Source organism: Chaetura pelagica, unplaced genomic scaffold, assembly GCF_000747805.2.
Source record: "Chaetura pelagica isolate M959 unplaced genomic scaffold, ChaPel_1.0 scaffold1, whole genome shotgun sequence".
Lineage (NCBI taxonomy): Eukaryota > Metazoa > Chordata > Aves > Apodiformes > Apodidae > Chaetura > Chaetura pelagica.
The window spans coordinates 1,296,442-1,313,582 of NW_009951948.1; the positions used below are offsets into that span (position 1 = coordinate 1,296,442).

Consider the following 17,141-nt stretch of genomic DNA (forward strand, 5'->3'; position numbering starts at 1 on the left):
GGCAGAACTTGTCATCTTTGCCTCCTAGGCACTATTCACTGCTAGAAACTAGGGTGAATAGCTTATCCTCTAATCATGTTTCACCCTAATACTTAAAAAAAGTGAATTAAGCACTAGATGCCTATAAATAAGGATATCCCAATAGGCTGTTCTTTTTCTCCCTGATCTACCTGTCCAATTGTCCATATTAAGGTGATTCATTGATACTTAAATCATGAGGCCATTGATTTTTAGCACTCTCACAGAAATGTTCCCAGATTTAATTAACTGATAAGTTATATTGAGAACATATCCATCCTATCCAGGGATGCTCCTCCCTCACGTTCCTGCCAAAGTAACTCTACGCCTACTCTTCCTCCAGCATAACTAGGTCTAAAAATAGCCTTATAAAAATATTTAAATGATTTTCATCATGGCTTAAACTATTGAGATGGTTTTGAGAACTCTTCTCACAAAGCAAAATCCCTGTAGACCTTATTTAAATATTCCAAAAAGAGCTGCAGCTCTACCTACAGAATTGAAATCTAAAACAAATTAACAGAAAACAAAAGAGAAGGTAAATTGTTACAAGGGAAGCATTCATTGCTGCATAGAAAGCTCTTTGTCCAAACATACTGCATTTCAGAAATCTTAATATTATGTAATTAAAACCTGAACTAATATGGTCAGGGAAGTAGGGCTTTCAAAACAAGGCTTTCAGGATTGTCTAGTCTGACATCTTCTTTACATGGCAGAAACAAGTTTGTCTGCCTTAATCTGTCCTATACAACCACTGAGAAAGGTCTGCATGGATTATAAGAGAAGCACCTGAGGTTTTTAAGAATCAAGAAAGAGTAATTAAAAACCTGAGGTTTTTAAGAATCAAGAAAGAGTAACAGAACTGTAGCTAGTTCAAAACCATCAAGAACACTGCACACTGTTCATCTCTTGTTATTACCAGTCCTCTTGCAAAACCAGACTAGTCTTCAAGTTACATGTTTCCGAGTCATCCAACTTAATGCAAATATGCTGAAAATGCTGCAGGAAACATATAGTGCCACAGAAAGAAAGGAAAAGCATGGAAACCCACAGAAGTTGAAAACAAAAAACCACAGGTAAGCCTCTTTCCAATAAAAACAAGCACTGCCCTTGGCAAAGCAGAACTAACTGAACCAGACAAGGAAATCTAGACAGGCACATGAAATACTGGAAAACAAGTTCCCCCAGACTTCATACTAAAAAAAGAAGAAAGAAAAAAGGGGGGAGAGGGGGGAATGTGTGCAAAAAATCTAGTTGTGCCCAAGATCCTGTAAACAGGTATCCACCTGTTCAGCCCCACCAATGTTTTGGGATAGTTCTGGACATGCAAAGCAATGTATCTAGGATCCTAAACAATATTACAAAATAAATTAGATTAAAAATAAAAATTATACATTTTTGTTTAAATAATTATTAAAGAAGTAATGTGGTCACTTTGCTGAATTTGCACAGCATCTGACGCTGGATATCCAAAACGACAGATAAGTAACTTGCACAAACTTTGTTGATATTAAGACCAGAAGAAATTCTCGTTGCTATAAATAGGTCATACAGAACAGATGTGCCTGGCAATGTCTGACATCTGAGTCTTGTGGTCAAACTAACACTTCACACCTCCACCCTGGGGGATGTTCAAACCTTCAGAATCCTCGACCTGGAAAGTCTTTATTTTATTCTTCCTTTCACTAAAACTAAATTTCTTTTTATCTAGGAAACATTGCAATTATGTAAATTGTTGTTATCAGGTATCCTGCTTTAAAAAAAAAAAAAAAAAAAAAAGGAACAAAGAAAACCACAGAAACAAAATTTAAAAAAACCTAAAATAAACAAAACAAAAAAATAAGAAAGTTTTATTTGGTAATTATAAATTTCGTGCATTTACATAGTGAAACTCTTATTTGGGGCAAAATATATCATTACAAGAAACAGCTAAAGGAAGAGACTCATATTTGCCTTTTGTCCCTTCAACCTTTTTCCTCTTTGAAACTGCTGGAAGCAGTGAATCAAAGGTAAAACGAACTGACTTGCCCTAGTTTGTTTCCATGCAACTTAAAGCTGCATCATTAATGTTTAATGTTTGCTCCCATTGGTCATGAGGAGCTTTTTACAAGCTGAATGCAATTCATCTAAAGAGACCTTTTCTCTTAAAGGAAGTAAGAGGAGAAAGCTATTCATACATTCTTCAGCTGCTGAGTAGACCTAGAGGGCATAAATTTTGAGTCCAGCTTCCCTTTTTTGACAAAAATCACACATGAAAATTACTTGGAACCAAACTGAGACTAAGCTGACGTAAACAGAAGTTAAACATTAACACAGAAACATATCTTTATTTATACATGATGGTCACGACCTCAAAAACTGAGATCTAGACAGGCTGAAATTCTGGTAATTTTCAGCAGATTAGGCAACAGTCAAAAAAGTACATTAGAGACAGGGAGGCTCTGGAAATTATACTGAATAGTTGTGCTTTTTAAACTGACCACACTTTAACCTTCATTAACTAACCTCTTCATAGAGCACAGGACAGACTTCTTGCCATTCTGGTTCAAAAATCCCATGGCAATATTCATGATGGAAAAATGGGGTTGCATGCACCTTTGAAGGTATTAGCCTTTTTCCCAGAAAGAGAACCCGTTAACAATAGAAAGCCTTAACAATAAAGTTTTATTCTAAAAGTTACCTTTGTTTTAAAATACTTAAGCCTGAACTTTAAGCTGAATTAGGCTGTGCACAAAGTTACCCCACAGTAACATCTAAACCAGCTTCTTCACTACTTCTATAGATGCACATCAGAAGTTTAGCACTTCTACCCTGGTTAGGAACATAAATCAAGCAATTCTGGAAGACACATTACATTAGTAAGAAAACCAAAGAAAACAGATTATGAAGAATAACAAATCTTTGAAAACAGGCAGCCACTTCAGAAAAAAACATTGTTAAAATGCAGCTTGAGAAACACAGAGTTTGTAGCTCCTACCAGGGCCAGCCTCAAGCTTAAAATGAAAGATTAAAATCTGGCAGTCTGAATCAATTATCCACCCCAAATGCACATGGTGCAGTTGAACCACACAGTCTGGACAGGGCTTTGCATCAAGATGCATACTCAGTGACAGGACTCATTTCCCCAGCAGCAAGCTAAGTTTCAGCTTAAATGTGCAAACATTCCCTTGACTATATTCGTCACGATGGCTCCTGCTTCAACAGCAGCTACAGAAGAGCTGCATGTGAACTCTTTACCTTTGAACCAAAGGGACTAACACTCACACTGAGCTGCTATTCTTCATGCAAGACAACCTAGATTTAAAATGAATACATGCTCACAACACCATCAAAAGGAAATGTGGTCTTTTGGGCTCCAGTGATTTTTGCAAACTAGCAGAAATGAACAAGCATTGAAATCAGGGATAATACACCACAATATGCACTTAAAGTATTTACTAAAATGTACTTTGGATTTAATTTATTTATAACAACTCAGTGTTCCCGATTTATATCACTATATTCTGTAAATATAACAAATTCTCATTTTAAGAAATCATTGTAGCAGTCTGCTTACTACCTAATGGCAAGAAAGAGATATTTTACTTCCACACAAGTACACAGATGAAGATGATTCCTCAGCCACAGCCATCATTATATTGTTGAATCACAGTTTCCAGTCCTACTTCTCACACTGTTAATCTGGTCATATATCAGTGTCAAGCAATCTCAGATTATTCAAACACATCATTACTGTTCTCTTTTGATGCAACCAGCTTAATCCAGTAAACATTTTGGTTTTTAATCCCTGTAATACTTTTACTATGGATTTACATAGATAAACAGTGAATATGAAAGATGACCTCTCTGAACAGATTTTTGTTTCACAGAAAAAGCCTAATTTCTTCTTGAATATGTACCTGATTTCCCCTAAATACTCACAATACAACACATGCAGGTCCACTTTGTCCTCCCTGCATTTCTTCCTCTCTACACTCTCCTTCCTCAGCCCCCTCCAGCATCTGTAAATACCAAATGAGTAAGAAGCCATTCCTGGGGTGGCCAAGTCAAGGCTTCCCTTGAACTGGCAGAGGAAATGGCACCCCTTACTTAACGAGGTGTGTGTGCATGCACACATGTGCACGAAGCACACAACTTCACCCTCTCCTCCAAGGTGCTTGGATTTTGGAGGAGAAGAGCTTGGGAGACAAGCAGGGGGAATACACACCAAACGTACTTCCTTTGCTAGCACAGCCATGAAAAATGACCAAAGACACCTCATACTGTTTTGCCATAAGCTTACTCTCCAGTTCATGCTTAGCCTCAAAACAACTCTGGGGAGCTACTGAGGGGGAAGAGTGGGAAAAAAAAAAAAAAGAAATGGAGAGCAAAAGTACTGCTGCCTGCCTAGGTCCAATTTCTGAACTTCCAGGACTTCTTTGGACAGATGGAAAGAGACCACTGCTGTGAATTCCTTCCTCACCCCCATCACATGATGCAAGTTTTACTTTGAAAATGACCCTAATTGGAAGATTAAGTTCCATTTTCAGACACTTGACCCCACTATGCCTTTCTAGACTACCTGTGAACTTTGCAAACCAGACTCCATATTGCAGGGCATCCTGAAAGCCTACAAGTCAAGTTTCAACCCTCTCCATCCCCCTCCCTGCTTAACACTACAAAACAAATATATTTAGCAGGTTTGCCTGGCCTAAGTGAGGGCAGAAGCTGGTCTGGCAAATGAAACCACATTAACAGAGCTATTTATCATGCTCAGCAGAACAAACAACAGCCCTGCTTCAAAACAGAATAGTGACAACAGCAATGGCTGTTTCTTCTGGGAGAAAACAGACCCAGTTCCTCGGCTTATGTTTCACTCCAAGGTGGGCTGAAGTGATGCCAGAACACAAAAAATGCTGATAACTGTATTTTTCAGCGTTTCGATTCAGCCGCTCTCCCTCGGAGGATGGGGGGAAGGAAAAAAGACCCCTCCTCACACCTCTCACACGTTACCTCCAATGCCCTCATTTTTCAAAGTGCCTATTGCTACACCTCAACGTACATGCCAAGGTGCACACACCACTACTGCAGCAATGGCAGCCACAACCTCTGACTTCTTGTTTGTCATCAATCACATACTCGTACAGGATTGCATTGAACTGCAAAATACGCTCAAATACAGCTCTGAAGTCTCAGCCAGCTCCTTGATATTAGTTACTATAGAAACCAGTCTCTTGGCACAGGCACTCACAGCAGGAAATCATGCAGATTTCAATTTTACATAGTAATAAATGCTGCAGGAGAGGAGAATTTCACAACAATTGGAGGGCTTGACTGTACAAACCCAGACCTCTTCTACCCCAGGACACCAACATGCTGTAGATGAACGTGCTCTCCTCCCCTCCCACATACACAATTGCCACCTGCTATTAGTTTTGAAGTGGTTTCCACAAAGCCTATGTTGGGATGGCTGCTGCAGAGGTTGCAGAATTTTTCAATGGCTTCATTAGATTAAAAAACATACATGTGTGAAGCCCTGGTGAAAACAACGAAAGCAAAAATGGCAAGGCAATAGAAAGACTTAAGCTTATATAAATACAAGTACACAGAGTCCAAACGTTTCACAGGAAGTACTGTCAGGTCACAACCCAGGGCTCCTTTTGAAACAGCCCATCTTCCTTTCCGTCTCCACCCTTTCCAAAAAAACAACCTGCATGGAGGGCAGGTCACAGATTAATTTGTAGGAAAAAACACTGTAGAAAGCACAAAGACAAGAGGCTAAGCCCTGAAGTAAAACAGAAAGGTAATTATATTATTTTAACTTTTCAGAAGTAGTTCTACAGGTTGGACTTCATCAGGTGTGGGAGTGGAAGAGGAAGAAACACAGGACAAAGTACTTCTTGTCCTAGGCAGATGCTAATTTTCTAGTGAAATTCAAGAACCAGGGTAGACTCTTCTCCACCTCTCTACATGAGCCCGTAGTAAGTTTTGTTACGTCAACCTGGGAAGAAAAGAGCCTGGAACTGCTTCACTGATGAAAACTTAACATGTAGGGGAGGAGGGGAGGGGTGAACAGCTTGCACAGCAACAGGGACAAACATTTGTGCTGGCAACACCCAACAGATCATCAAGCAAACAGAAGGACGAGAAAATGAAGGAAGCCGGTCTATTTTTAAGCAAGACCTCATTATTACCATGAGCATGCACTGCTTCCCTGGCAGCAGCAGGTATGCAAACATGAGATGAATCGTATCACCAAGTAAATCACCTGGCAGTAGGAACGCTGGTTTGCATGGACACACACAGAGCCAAACAAATGATCAGCTGTCCTGACATCTCCAAAAGCACGTGAAGGAGCATCCTTCTGAGAGGCAGACTTCATTAAGGAAAGCAAAAAAAACCTGTTAGACAATGCAAATGTCACTGGTGCTTCTGTTAATGACTTAATGCTTTTATTAATGATTAGACAGAGCTCCATTGTTCTGGACATTCCACTCAACATTAGTCTGCTGGAGTTTCGAATTTCACTTTTTGCATATCTCTTACATAATTAGAAACATAGCTTCTGTCCAGCCAGGGTAGGATTAGACTTACGGAACTGAAGAAGACATCCCAAGTCAAAGCACACATTTTTATACCACAGCCTTCACACAAATTGCCTTGCTGATACAAAGAAACACCACAAGTGGTTCAAGGGACCTTATGGATCGGGGTGTAACGAGGTTGAACTAACTGCCTGGACACTGGTCAGGTCCACGCTCACCTCCCTAGAGGTCTGGTGACTTTGCACAAAGCCAGCTCATAGCAACAACCTGATCCTTCACCAACACATCTTCTTGGAAGCTGCCTTTGAGGTCATCAACAAGATGACAACCACTGAACCTGCGTTTTGAGGCATCTGTAAGGTACAAGGGATGAGGCAGCAGAAGCACAGCAACTGCTCTGCTGCCTCCACAGTTGCAGGCAAGGCCCACAAGGCAAGAGGCACTACACTGCTTTACAGGAAGTTCTCCTCCCACACCACCTCCCCTTCTATCTCATGGCAAGTAAATAAGATGCTAAATCAAACACACTGGAAACAGATCTTCAGCTACCTTTGCTATCCAAATGGTGACAGATTAAAAAATAATAATAATAAAAGCTGCACCAACTCTCTTGTTGTGGTTACTGCAGAATTGTTACTATGTGCCAACTAGCAATTTATCACATCAAAAGGTTGACTGAATTAGCCTGAAAGGGGATCTCCCACCACAGGAACGTGTGCTACACTGGGAAAACCAACCACCAACCAAACCTCAGCCTCCATTTTCAAATCCACATCCCATTATCAAAAGGATGCTTTTTCATCTTTGCTTCTAACCTAATAAATTATCAGAAGGAAATTCCCAAGAGCCATTTATGATTTATCCTCATTATTTCCCAAACTGCATGTTTAAGATATTGCAAGCTTGGTTCTGTTGCTACGGCTGGGAAAACTCTCTAGAGCTACAAAACCAGTATTTAGTTACTGACGTGTAGGTACTCCACGTGAAGATGCCCACAGAGATACAAAGTCATGAGGGAGCTGGGAACAAAAATCAAGCAATCAATCCATCCCAAGTCTGCAGAAAAAAAAGGATCTGATATTCTATCCCACTAAGAGCAACACAGCTGTTTTAAGGAAGGGGAGAGGAAGAACTAGAACCAAGACTGAATGTATGAAAAACTAACACTGTGCTGCTCTCCCTCTTCATGCTCCCAAAGATTTCTGATTCAGATGATAGTGAGTAATTTACATTTACTCATGAAAAAAAAAAAGGCCAGCCACTCCTATCTTGACACACCTGCCCACTCCTTGGATGAAGTATTAAAGAAGCCTATTTGCTTCCTCCTCCCTCATCCTTTTATTTTTCTCCTTCACAGGAGTTAGTGTTGCATTCAAATTTTCTGTTTCTGTTAGCCTACCCAACCACCTGGCAGTTTTACCCCTTTCCTAACAACACTTCAGTCTCTCAAAAAAGCACTTTTAAGGTCAAAAAATACTGAGTTGTAGGGCAAATACAAACTCTTCTTATGCATCACACTGTGCAGCATACCCACAGATAGCTGACTAGGTTCATTTTTATAGCAATTATTTTTATCTATTGCCCTGAAAAATTCTCCTTAGGTAGAAACATCAAAGCAGCACAAATGTTGCCAATGACCCTGAGCTAGGTTTCATCTTTACCTTCAGGAAAAATAAGGTCAGAATAAACAGCCAAAGTTTCTTTATGCTGCAATGCACACACTCACCCAAAGAAAAGGCAATGGTAATGTTTTACCAGCAGAACAGCTCTTTTAATCCCCTAGATAGAAAATCTAGTCACTAATAACCAAATCACTTTTCCTATGCTTGGGCATACAAGATGTTCATCCCATTCTGACTGCTGCAGCCAGACAGGCACACATCAGCAGCCAGAATTCTCCTGTTGCAACACTTGTTGAAAGACCTGGACTGACATTCACTACTTGTCTGGATAAAGATGGGAATACAGAAACAGAGAATATCACAGCACTGCCCGGTGTGTGTGTTTTGTAGTTTTAGCACTTGAGAGCAGCATTTCCAAGTCCCACTTCTCAAAATGCAACAGATGTGCAATACACATCCAGCTTCAGAATTATCTGCCAATGTTTTAATCAGTCCTGTGTTTTGCATCATCTTCATGAAATTATAATGGAAGACTGAATGTCTCATTTAAATAATTTTCTTCCTGATTATTTTTATTTGAAAATCCACAAAGAAAAAGCCTGGACTGTATTATTTTACTTCAAAGACTCCATGCGAGGAATAAATGCTTATTACAAAGTCTTATCTTAACTGACAGGAAGCTCAAATAATGGGTTTGTTATTTGAGTATAAGCATCTGAAGTTAAAGAGGAGTCAGACAAAAGAACTGGACTATGAAACTCTTTCCTTTCTGCCCAGCTTTGTTTTCACACTGAAACTAAGCACAGATCACCATCACAGATCCTCAGTCAATAGCCAAAAGGATAGGAACTTATTTCCAACACACTATATAAATTTTAGGTCTACTGCTATAGATTGTGGTATCTTTCCCCTCCCCTGGGTTCCCTTTTTATTTTTTTTCATTCAAATAAATACATAAAACGCCACCTTTCAGTATTGTCCATAACATTTTGCTGTGGCACCAAGGACTTACCCCTGAGATCACACTGTGCCTCATATTCAGTGAGTGAGATACTGGTTTAGAAGGTCTAAACACACTTACTTGGAGATAACAGATACTAATTCCAGCACTGCAACACTTAGTGCAGCTTGTCACCTTGGAAAACCACTTCAATACATGCCATTTATATCCTGGCTAATATGACAAGTAAAAACTCAGAGTAAGGACTACCTGAAGATGCACTCACACCATACCTGGAGCAACACGAATGTGGAGTCTGCCCAGGAACAAAGATCTGCAGCAATGGTGCTATTTTAATCAGCTTTATTAAACATGAAGAGTAATCACTGAATACTGAAATACAAGAGCTACCCGAAGCAGACACAAGGATATTAATCTGATTTGATTTTGTAAGTAAAAGTGTGAAACCATATTTACATTTCAGCATCTGGTAAGAGTTTAATGGGGCCTGAAAAAAGTACAGACACTTTAATGTAGCACTTCTTCCAGGCTGATATATCCTGCTCCTCAAAAGGGTAACACTAAAATGGCTATGCTGGTTTTGGTACCCTGTCACCACTGCATGCCATGCAGGCATGTTTTGCTTCCACATCTGCTCAGTATCCCTTTACAGCTGATTGACCATCCACATCTCTTTCTTCCCTAACCTCAGACCCTCTCTGCACACCAAGCACCCTCAACTAGAATTTCCTGTAACTCTTGTCAGTAGCTCTGCATTGCCTTAAAGTCCCCTCAGACATCTATAAAACAAAAGAGATGGAAAATGCAAATAGCACCAACCAGCACGAGCAATGTCAAATTACCAAAGGCAGGGAAAACACACCTTTGGCAGCACTTGCCAAGTTGAAATGAGGCCACTTCAAACAGCATTACAATCCATGGAATCCAACTGGCCCAAGAAAGCCATGTGACAGACTGAAACATATCTTGAAGTGATGTAATTAACCTGCTGGTATCAAACACACCTATGTGTATGTAAAATCCTTCATTATTAATGAAAAACAAACAAAAAAACCCCATACCCACAAGACTGGCTATCAGCTGGGTCATTAACAATCTCACTTTGAAGATCAATTTTAAGCTTCAGGGTAAATCAAAGCTTTTAGATCATCTTTACATACATTTTAATTTACACCTGTGAAGATGAAGGTAGGCAAGATTGGAGCAGGTTTTTTACCCATGGAAACCACTGATGGTGTATTAAGTAGATAAAGAAGTGTGCATGTTTTCACATTAATCTCCCTTATAACTAACACAAGGAGGATAGTTCCTCTTTTGATTGACTTTTTCAAGTTTCTGAATTCTAGCTCTTATCTACAAAGGACATTCAAATGCAGCTGGGGCAGAAGAATACAAAAAGCAAAGCAATTTGCACACGTCCCTTTACATATTCTTCAAACCCAACTTTCAATATGTTTATATGTGATATATGTTTATATTTAGGATGTACGGTTCTTCCTTTCGTAACGAAATACAGTTTTAATGCACAAAACATAAGGTGAACAGCTTTTAAATTAAGTAAGACTTGCATCTCTTTCATAGTTCAGTTAGAAATAATGCAGACAAAAACATTCCAAGTTTCAGATTATTGAAAGACTTACGCCAAAAGAGAAAAACCCTAACTAAAACTTACAAGCACACACCTCCCCAAAAGGAAACTTCACTATGGTTTTAAGTTACCCTGAAGTATCTATTTAATATTTTGTGAGTATTCTCTTTAATAATTACAGTAAGAAATAATACTGAGAGATTCCACAGCAGACTATTGAGTTCTGCCAGGCTGTATGCCAAAAAAAAAAAATGTAGCATGAGTAATACAAACTGCTAGACAGATGTGTATGTCTTGTCAGAGCTCAAAAGTCAAAATATCTAAAGGAACTTGTTTTTAAAAATTTCTGGTACCAGCAAAACACCAGTACACACTGCTATATGCCTAGCAGTACCTGACAATTAGCAATGTAACCTGACAGGAGTCTCCCATCCAAATGATGTTTTTCAGATGAGCAGACCCACAGAAAGGAAATATTTTGGCAATAGATGCATCAGAACTACTTTCACCATATTTTTTCCTTGCCAGACTGAAATCAAAAAGCATTGAACTGAGGGAACTGAAATGAACTCAGGGAAAGACTTAACTTTTGGTTGAAATACGTCTAAATGAAAAGACAGCAAAGAAAGAAGCAGAAGCTGAAATGAGCTAGTAGGGAAATTAATCTGTGTATTGAGTCACCACAAACCCTGAGGTACTTCACATTCAGGGCTTTTCCTACCTCAAAAGCTACAACGCAAGGAAAATACAGCAAAGTACATGTTATCAGATTCATTCAATCATAGGTTTTACCATAAGCAGAGCCCAGATGCCCTCTATTTGAGCTCAAATGGGAATGTGAAGATAAACATCATTACTGTTGCAGAATCAGAAGAAAGTAAACAACACAGAAAGAAAGATGTACCAAAGGGGAAGAGCCAATGCTTAGGAACAGTGGTAACAGCACATGAGGTAGAGAAAGATAACAGCTGGAACAAGAACTGGTGTTGATGGAAATCAGCTCTCATACTTCAACACTTGGTGTCTGCAAAGGTAATCAGCTTCTCTTGTGTGTGTGTGGACATGTACATCCATGTAAACACTTTCTTCTTTCAAAGCTAACGCTGATGCAAACAGATTAAAGAGTAGCCAGAGAGTGCTTCTGTTGACTGATAAAATGCTTTCATTTGTTAGATCAGTGGGTCTTAAAAATAAGAGGCACTTTCTGTGAAACTCTAAGCAATTACAAATAAAATGGAGCACCCAGCTTCATTTAACCTTCAAGGAACTAACACTGTCCCTCTGGAACAGGCATCTTCAGCATTTTCATACGCAGTTCCCAGAAGAAGCATTTGTCTTATGCAATGATATAGCAGCTTTGTGATTTAAAACACACAAACCCTCCCTGCCTTTGTCATGGCAAGTGCTATGCAAGTCTTTTATGTCCCCAGAAGTTGACCGTGAACTTTGTTGACTTTGGTTAACCTGTTAAATGCAAACCCTCAAACAGTCGGAAGCAGGTGTTTGATTAGACAACCAAACACATGATTTCATAAACTGGATAAGCAACAGGCAAAATTTAACAAATAATTGCTCCAAGTTAGATAACTCCTCCATGGGAAGTCTGGCACCCATTAAAGTCCCCACTTCACTAAGTTTGTTTGGTTTTGTTTTCTGAATATAGTTGTTTAAACTGATGGCAAAATATATTTTTATGAAATTATGCCCTAGTAAGTCATAGAGAGTGTTTGGGCCAGGATTTTATTTCTGTCTACAGCAAGCTAGAAGATTTTGCATTTGCTAAAGGACCAAGGTGCAACCTCAAAGATGCTCTGAGGCAACAGACTACTTATAGATAAATACTTGAATGGGCAGGAGTGGAAGTTGGGTTGGGAAGCAGGTCAGAAACACCAGCCAGCTTGAAATTTCAATTCCTTGCCCAGAACATCACTTTCTAAAAATAAAAACAAAATTTCCTTCTATCCTTTCAGTCAAAGACGACAGAACAGAGGAGCTATACAAATTTGGCAGGCCTGGATTTACAGAGCTCCTTTTGTAAAGGATGTGTTCAAAGATAGAAGAGACAAGACATGACACTTTTTGGACACAGTCCAAATAACACAGCCGAAAGTGCAAAATACCCTTCAAAAACCCACACAAGCCATTTTTGTCAGAAAGGAGGAGAGTTTCAGTAGTTCTGGTGTCTGAATGCAAATTCTGTAAGCCTGCCAGCACAGCCAGAAGACAAGTCTCAAGGATTTTGGTAGGGTTTACTTTGTTCTCTGTTTGGGGGAGTGAGAAGAAATAGAAGAGAGCATGCTTGAAGGAGAGACATGTTAGGAATCCAAGTTAAGTTCTGCCTTGGTTCTCATCCTTAGTTTATTCCACTTTCTGAAGTGTTTATTATTTCACATGAGTAATTACCCATAATTTATAGAAGGTATGCATATAATTAGGAACTTCTTATTAGAACCTATATATCAGCTTTAAAAAGGAAAAGAATATTGTTTCCTCTTGCTGTTCTATGGTTTGATATTTGTTCCAGCAGCTGCTACTACCCCTGTTAGCCAGAAATTGAGGGAAACAAGTCTGGCTGAGCTTGCACACTGATAATGGAAGTGCACGCTCTTCACACTAGCAATATTTCTTTCTTACTCCCCAAGCCAAATGCCAAGGACACACTGGCACTTTCAAAAAATAGTTACAAAACCTCTAAGGTTAGAAGTGACCAAAAGACACTCATTCGGCAGCAATACACGCACTTTGGATTTGTTCTTCAGCAACAGAGCCTGAGGACACAGTGACCATGGGGAACACCCTACTGCTGTAGGGACATCTGCACATGATGCCTTGGCCACTGGGCATCCAACATCAGAGAGAAGCAGCCTTTTGTTTCCTTCCAACTCAGCAGCCTGGAAAGATTGCCAGCTGCACTGTTTTGGCCTCCATACTCAGCAACAAGCTCAGACTATTACCCAGAGAAGCCCAGAGCCCAGGAAAACTGATTTTGACCAGGAATGTCAGACTTAAAGAAGAGAAAGGAGAGGCAAAAGACTTTCCTCAAAGGTACAAGTACAGGCTACTATTGCCATTATCTGCAGACCCCAAAGGCCAAAACATCAGCTGGTGTCAGCTCAATCTTCAGCAATCCTACACTTACTTATACCAGCTGAATATAAAGCCTTTTACATTTACTTAAGGTACAGAAGCAACAGTGAATACAGATTTCAGTAAATCTTGCATTCTAAATTATTATTCATCAACATATAATTCAAATGGTAATTAAGAAGTGTTCACATGATTGATGACACATTTAAATTACAGGTTTCCAGCATTTTTTTCAGAAAAGATTACTTCCTTCTTCACATGCTGCTTTTTCAAAGTGCAAGTCCATCTAACAGATGTCTTGCAGATCTGCTTGTCAATGTAACAAGTTAGACTTTTATTACAACAAATGGCATAAACCACACAGCATTCTGTTAAATTCAATATTGACACATCTGCTTACCACGTGTATTAGTAGCCATGTCAGCCACTTTCTGAAAGGCATCCAAAAAGGCAGCAGCTGCTACTACTGTAGTCCTGAAATGCATAGAGATAACAAAACATTAGCAGTTGTCTCATTGCTGCCTATTTAATTATTGCCAAAAACATTTAGGCTTATAGAGAATACTGCTGTGAACTTGCAGAGCCCACAAAAAATATCCCCTTTTATATCTGAATTTAGCCTTTCCCTCCTTAATTTCTTAATCTCCTCCTTGCCTTTTGTTAGCACCATGGACTTGGAGGCAGCCACGCTAATTCCGTGCTGTGAATTGCACAGGACAGGTGCTATTTCAAAAGAGCACAGCCATCTCCTTTCTAGCTGATTTCCTCTATGAACTAATATTAAGCAGTCAAACATGAAAAACAAATCTAACACAAATTATACTGCACCCATTTGTGTACAAATTACAGCCACTGCTATTTCAAGGGGACATGTATATTTTAAGAATAAGCATGCAGGACCTTCCTGTTGTCTCAGACCCTAGCCAAAAAGTTTCCTGAATTTCTCATCTGAGGAGCACAAGCATCCCTTGAAACAGAAAACAGCAACTTCCTAGAAATCAGACTGGTCTGGAGCTCTTGGGCAAATGGGAAAGAGGGGAAAAAAAAAATAAAATCTTTACTTTAAAAAAAACTAAAACAACCCAAACCAACCTCAAAAATAAACAAAACAAACAAAATCCCTTTCTGACCCAGTGCTCCTCTAAGCAGGTCCTTTCCTGAGGGGTACACCACCAATCTCAGAGACTCCACAATCCGAAGTGTCAACCCCACTGGCCTCATCTCCCTCCAGGCTGGGAGTGAACATATGGACCAGACACTCGTTCAAGTGGACAGCAAACGTGAGTTACAATTTCCCAAATACGCTTGTTCTACTTAAGCAGGCCCTAGAGCCCTAAACATCTCAGGTCAGTACCAGATTCCTGATGCTTTATAGTCTGGTTGACCCAATTTAAGTGAAAGTAGGCCAGGGCTCTACAGGTAGAGTGCACTGTGCCCTCTCCACAGTTACCTTGTGGTTCTGTTTCTGCACATCTTTCCTAAACTCTGATTTCCTGTCCTGATGGCGTCAGCGGCTCCAAGCAAAAGCCTGAAGGAGGAACAGCAACTTCACTTTGTTTCAAGAGCTCCTTGCTACCCTCTGAAAAACCCATGAGAGCTGTAGGAAAGCTGATCCTCAGCCAGAAAGACCACAGGGCTGCTTAATTAGGTCAGATTTTATGCAGGTTTCACTCCAAATATGCTCAAGATACAGAGGACACAACTGGCAGCAGAGTAAATGGCCTACTCAAAGCACAAAGGATTTGAACACAAAAAAAGAGGCTTGAGAGGACCAACCAAATGCATAAGGACTTTCCACATGCCCAGGAGATTAAAGGCAGAACAAAAAATCCCTGACATCTAGCTAGCAATATGGAGCCCTGGAACCAGATAACCTTTTCTAGATTTTCCTTAACAGTATTTGTGTTCCTCATCTTCCAAACTTGTGGGTCATGATGTTATTCATGTACCACATTGTTAATAATTAATTATATTGTTAATAACCTGGAAGACCTGGCTCCAGCTCAGATGACATCTGCTCTCCTTTATCAGAGCACAGAGATGAACCAGAGGCAAAAGGCTCACATTTGCTAAAAATTAAAAGCAAATCTTTGAACACAGATGCTCAAGCTGCCTGTCTGCATGTTCCCTTAGCTAGGAAAGCACTACACTGATTGAACGCAACACCACAGGACTGGGAAATAAACAAAACTATCCCTCATGCCTTCCCAGAAGTACAAAAGGCTAGGAAAGTTCTCCGCTTCTTTTCTTTCTCTGCTTCCTCTCATTCTTCCACACTCACTCAATGTGACATGACTGCTGGAAAACGAAAATCCACACAGAAGTGTGGTATCTTGGGCATGGAAGAACAGCAAAGTCCAGCTCTTTAGGGTAGACAAGCCCAAATCCTTGCTTCCTCAGGAACGGTTCACAACATAGATCGGCAAAACACACTGGCAATAACCATACCTGTTACCACTGCTGCTGTCAAAAAAACCACAGATGCACTGGAGAGTGCTGAAGAAATGAAGCTTGGATTCTTATTAGCAGGAACAGACTTTACAGGCAAATTAATTCTAGAGATAGCAGAATTGGTCTGAGTGCACTTAAGTAACCCAGAATGCCATTTGCAAAGCAAAAAGAAATAACTTAAGTTTTAAGAATTACTGATAAATGATGCAGCACAGAAATTCCCTTAATTTTTAAGGCAGAAGAAAGTGCTGCTAAGACTACCAAAGTCTCTAATACTTTGAGCCCTCTTCTAATACAAAATTGCTGTATTCTACACTAATTAAAAGGACAATGTTGGGCTAACTCCACATGTGTTCATTAAACAACAATAACTCTCTAATTTTCCACCAGAAATCATGAAATTTAGCTCCTATTTATAATCTACAGCTAGTGGCAGATTACATCTTTTCCCAAATACATTAAAACAGTGGTAGTAGCATGTGAAAAATCACATACGTGGGTGTTGACTATGAAATATGCACTAGGACATGCTTAGCAAATTATCCTGCCAGAAGCTGCATTTAATCTTAACGTTTGCAGATACAAGGAATTGTAGGGGTTTTGCCTATAAACACAAAACTTACCGAAGCTGAGACTGCAGTTTCCCAGCTTTATTTATAAAGTCTTCCCACACTGGATAACTTCCCTGCAAGAGAAACAAAACACAATAATGAATACTTAATTTAAGCATTCTGACTTTGATACTACAGATAAAATGAAACTAGAAGTAAAAGAATAGCTAACTCTTTACTAAATACTAATATATTAACACCAAAATATATTTTCCCAGCAAGTCCTCTCTTGCAACCTTAGACACCTGTCCCAAGCAGATGGGATGTCAACTGGTTCTG

At 39.6% G+C, this 17,141-nt stretch overlaps 1 protein-coding gene across 1 annotated transcript in view; it reads right to left on the minus strand.

Annotated features, from left to right (window-relative positions):
- MTSS1 (metastasis suppressor 1) overlaps positions 1 to 16,937 on the minus strand; it is a 108,027-nt gene extending 91,090 nt beyond the window's left edge. Inside the window, exons 1-2 of the mRNA XM_009997577.1 lie at positions 16,875 to 16,937; positions 14,201 to 14,274 (exon numbers count right to left, since the gene is read on the minus strand). Of these exons, the coding sequence (XP_009995879.1) occupies positions 14,201 to 14,219 (19 nt within the window). The 5' untranslated portion in view covers positions 14,220 to 14,274; positions 16,875 to 16,937. The remainder of the gene's footprint in view (positions 1 to 14,200; positions 14,275 to 16,874) is intronic.
- Between the last annotated feature and the right edge of the window lie 204 nt (positions 16,938 to 17,141).